Genomic DNA, 5,000 nt, shown 5'->3' on the forward strand with positions numbered 1-5,000 from the left:
TATATATATATATATTATATATGCGTCTGTCTTGGTGCCAACAAAAGCTGTTATAAAATGTTCAAAAGCTGGTTTTGGAGATTAAAAACGTCTGTAATTTTACCTTTTTTGGAAGTCGATGTTCATACGTCTGGTAGTTTGCTTCTCCGCTGCATCGTCGATCCAACCTGGATGGATTGAGTGATGGATGAGGGATGACGGGGAGATGGAGGGGGTTGTGGGTAAAATACAGGAGAAAGAATGTGATGAGGTCGCTGCTGGACGGCAGAATTCAACCATAAAAACATCACCGAATGTGCCTTCAACTATTCTATTTTAGAGGTTTATGTTATTTTGTCTTATTTGTTATGGAAAATCTAAAAATAAAACGAATGTTTTATCCATGTAGCAAAACAAAAAATAGACCAAAACAATATGAATTTAGGCCCATAAATTAAATTAAAAGCAAACTTTAAGACTGTGTGTGTTTTTTAAGTCCGTGATTGGTATTTAAAAACAAATTCACTGGAAAGTAGAAAATGTAATTTTGGAAAGAAATATTGAATCAGTCTGTTGACCTGCATGTCGGGCAACATGATTGAATTACCAGCAAATTCAACGTTTCAGTTGGAGAACACGTAGCGGACGTGCCAAACGATGAAACAACAAAAAAGCATGAACCAAAAAAACAACAGCAAAACCTACATCCAAACATTTACAAACTGGTGCACTATTATTAATATTTGTCTTTTAACGAGTCATATGCTCACTACTTTCCAAAAACAAGCATCTTCACTTCAAACGTTACAATCGGAAGTCGTACACCTGGACTGATTATAAATCACAAATTTGCCCAAATTTGGGCTTTAACAGAATACTAAAAAGAATAACTCCCTAAAAACAAAAACCTTCCCTAAAGGAAGGAACCTCAGAGAGAGCATCTCAGAGGAGGGATTCCCCCCCCCCCAGACGGTCCCAAGTGCAATAGATAGACGTACAGTCAATGCAGCTAAGGGCCGGTCTGACCTGGCCCTGAGTGTAATAGATAAACATACAATCGATCCAGCTAAGGGCCGGTCTGACCTGGCCCCGAGTGTAATAGATAGACATACAATCGATCCAGCTAAGGGCTGGTCTGAGCCAGCCCCGAGTGTAATAGATAGACCTAAAGTCGATCCAGCTAAGGGCTCCCGAGTGTAATAGATAGAGGTACAGTCGATCCAGCTAAGGGCCGGTCTGAGCCGCCCTGAGTGTAAGCGTTAACGAGTTGCTGCTGGACCAATGACGTGGTTTTCTTTCTCCTGCAGGGTTACGGCTTCCCCGTGTCCCAGCTGTTCGACATGCTGCTGGAGATGAGGGAACAGTACGGAGAAATCCTGCTCAAGAGGTGGAACATCACCTTCAGGTATCGACCGCTCGGCGACCCGCTCCACCACCGCTCCGCCGGCAGCCGTTGGGCGGAGGCGTGTGTGCATGTTTTTTTTGTTTCTCGGGAGCTGAGGATGTGTTGCGTGTTTGTGCGTGCTGCACTGACCTTCCCCTTTATTTTCTGGTGGTTAAGGTCATAAGTTTGTGGGATTACTACACACACACACACACACACACACACACACACACAAAGTGTTGGTTTGTGGGAAACGTCCTGGTCTTGGTTTTGAAGTTTTACGACCAGCCAGAGAGAGGAAGTGTTTTAAAGCAAACGTCCGGAACATTCTCTACCCTCCAGAATGGGTAGTACCCTCACAAGATGTGTGTGTTCAGCCTCACATGCCATTGTTTTACCAGCGCTTTTGTCCAATGACACCAGTGGGACTTGTGCAGCGAGAACCGACAAACAAACACACACACACACACACACACACACACACACTGGGGAAGCCACAGGAATGTTGTGTTGTATTGTTGGAGAGGGAGCGCTCTCCGGTTCACGGCCTCTCCATGGAACGTTGGAACGTCCGAACTCTGGAGCGCCAACAAGAAGGGGTGGGGGGGGGGAGAAAAACCTCAAGCATTAGAATGACCCCCAATGGGATGATTGTGTGTGTGTGTGTGTGTGTGTGTGTGTGTGTGTGTGTGTGTGTGTGTGTGTGTGTGTGTGTGTGTGTGTGTGTGTGTGTGTGTGTGTGTGTGTGTGTGTGTGTGTGTGAGGCTGAGGCATCGCCGTCATTCCTGTTTTTTAAATTGGCTGAAAAACAGAAATGATTAAACCTGTGATTTTTTTGTTTTTGTTTGTGTTTTTGTAGGCAGATCTTGGACCAGGACAACTTCAGTCCGATCCCCGTCTCCACAGAGCAGGAGTACAAACACTACACTTCCCAGTTCCCCCTGCAAGACCCCGACCTGGACAAGGTAGAAAACACGGCATCAGGATTTAAAGACACACAAGTATAATAAAATATCAACTAAATGTTTTGTTTTCCCTCCAGCTTCCCTTCCCCAAGAAGCTTCCCTTCTCCGAGTTTGTGATAAAAGTCTACTGCCAGCTCAAAGAGTTCATCTACGCATGTCTGAAATACTCCGAGGACCTGCACCTCAGGTACGCTGGCTTCTCATTGGTCCACCAGAGGTTCACTTTAGAAATGTGACAGGTGAGCTGGCGGGTAGCTGCTAACAGTGCCAACAGCAGCAACAGTGTTACCCGGATGGTTTTCGCGAAGGCGCCGTAGGTCAGGATGTCGTTATCGCTGCTGTAGGAGTGAAGAGAGTCTTGTGGCTCTCATAACAACGCACACAGAGGGACTTAACTTTCAGCTTTTTGTTTTGACACAAAATCAAGGGTATTTTTAGTTGAAATGGAAACACACAAGCGATGGCTGACTACGAGTGGACCTTCTGAAAGCGGTGACGTAGACGGTAAAAACGGGTTTACGGGGGGATGTTATGGCTCCGCGCTGCTAGCTGGCTCCGGACAACTTCTAGCGGATCTAACGACGGCGTTTAAGGAGGTGAGGTGTGTCGGGATTCTGCTTTGTGTCTGAATAGAATCTTTTTTTTCTTTTCTCCCGCTTTTCTTGGATTTTGAATCAGAAGTAACAGCCCGAGTGCAATTTTTTTTTTTTTTTTTTTTTACGCCGTCAGGAACTGAACTCTTTGTCGCTGTTAGTGGGCGAGTGTTTCGCCCCTGAGCACCGTAACACATGCTAGCCTAAAATAATATTTTCTCTCCATCACTTTCTGCCATTGTCTCTCTCCCTCTCTTTTTTTACTCTCTCTCTCTCTCTCTCTCTCTCTCTCTCTCTCTCTCTCTCTCTCTCTCACACACACACACACACACACACACACACACACACACACACACACACACACACACACACACACACACACACACACACACACACTAGTCCATTCTTTCCATTCTGACCAGGGATCTTTTTTCTTGCGCCACCACAACTCGGCAATCAGGTCCAGCTTCTGTTCCATGTTCTGTCGAGGTTAAACAGTAACCCTCCGTGTGTGTGTGTGTGTGTGTGTTTCTGTGTGTGTGTGTGTGTGTGTGTGTGTGTGTGTATTGGTCACGGTCAATGGAAGAATTAACTAAAACAATGCAGCCACTTTTCTGTAGAGGAGACGAGCAATCAGGAAGCAAACTTCCGCTGTCCACAGGGCTGGGGTTCATCCAGGCACATGCACATGCACGCACACGCACACACACACACACACACACACACACACACACACTGATCAACATGCATCCACGTGCACGTAAACACATGCAGGAAACCTGACCTGCATGTGTAAACCTGCATTCTGATGTGTGTTATTAGTGTCAAGCTCGGATTCGGTCGGTGGTTTTCTTTTATTCGTGCACTTTCTTTTTATTCATGCACTTTCTTTTATTCGTGCACGTATCCATCCCCCCGCCGAGGCCGTATTCGTACCCAGAGTTCGCGTGTTTGATTCTCCATGGGCGCCCGGGCTCGTGTGTTTGCTTGTGCGTTTTGTGTCGATGCATGTTTGTTTGTGTTATGTTTGTGTGTGTGTGTGTGTGTGTGTGTGTGTGGGGGGGGGGGCTGGGAACCAGAGAGGTACCGCTGATCCATGACCAGCGGAAGAAAAGGGAGACGGATGCTGGAGGAGGAGGAGGGAAGAAGTCTCCTGATCAAAGGAAGGAATCAATCGGATGAAAATGAGGGAAGTGATGAGAAGAATCGGAGCCTTTTCATTGGTGAACGACAAAAAACACTCGCTTGGTGTTCGGCATCAGCTGTTTGCGCAGCCGCTGTTTGTTTGGAGTTAAGCCCCGCCTCTCACGTGATCAAACACGCAAACCGCCCTGCTTATGGCGCTCAAAGTTCACGTTCAGAAATACAAAGTGGATTCTGTTAATTTATTCATGAAACGTTTGACGAGGTAGTGGATGAAAGTTTGAAAATTTCCGCCGGCTTTGGAAAAAATTCCTAAAACCAGGTGACGTTTCCTCTTCGGTCCGATTCTTCAAACGTCTTGGTCTCAATCCGTCTGAACCAAACGACCCAAACGTTCCCGACAGGTCCTCTCCGGTCTCCTGCCGTCCAGACGCCACTAATCGTTTCTTCTCAATCACAGTTAATGACTTTGCTATTTGGGACCCGGGCCTGATTCTCTACGGTGCTGCACGCATCCCGCTATCTGGTTACCGCGGCGACACGCCTTCCTGCCCGCTTCAAACGCGCACAGATGCACAGATGTAAGGCCCCGGAAGCAGGCGGGATCACTGGTCATTGATCCCTCTGACCTCTGACCTCCACCTCCGTTGACTCTTCTGATTTGCCGGAAAGGGGTGTGTGTGTGTCTGTGTGTGTCTCTGTGTGTGTGTGTGTGTACTCCATGTTTAATGTGCACTACTTTTCTGCCTCCACACGTGCATTCTTGTTGTCCTGCTGATGTGTTGTTCTGCAGCTGCAGCAGCTGTTAGTAGAGTGCCTAAAGGAATTTAATGATTTTATTGAAGTTCATTAATAATAAAACTTGGCAGCTGTATGTAAATTCTGTTTGTAACTCCATGGAAGACTATAATCCAACATTGTTGTTGTTGTTTTGTT

The 5,000-nt window shown here is 46.4% G+C and overlaps 1 protein-coding gene across 1 annotated transcript in view; it reads left to right on the top strand.

Annotated features, from left to right (window-relative positions):
• The window catches only part of exoc6b (exocyst complex component 6B), a 51,712-nt gene that overhangs the window by 18,797 nt on the left and 27,915 nt on the right, over positions 1–5,000 (top strand). Inside the window, exons 9-11 of the mRNA XM_084003043.1 lie at positions 1,287–1,384; positions 2,223–2,328; positions 2,406–2,515. Of these exons, the coding sequence (XP_083859169.1) occupies positions 1,287–1,384; positions 2,223–2,328; positions 2,406–2,515 (314 nt within the window). The remainder of the gene's footprint in view (positions 1–1,286; positions 1,385–2,222; positions 2,329–2,405; positions 2,516–5,000) is intronic.

Source organism: Eutrigla gurnardus (assembly GCF_963514095.1).
Source record: "Eutrigla gurnardus genome assembly, chromosome: 23".
NCBI lineage: Eukaryota > Metazoa > Chordata > Actinopteri > Perciformes > Triglidae > Eutrigla > Eutrigla gurnardus.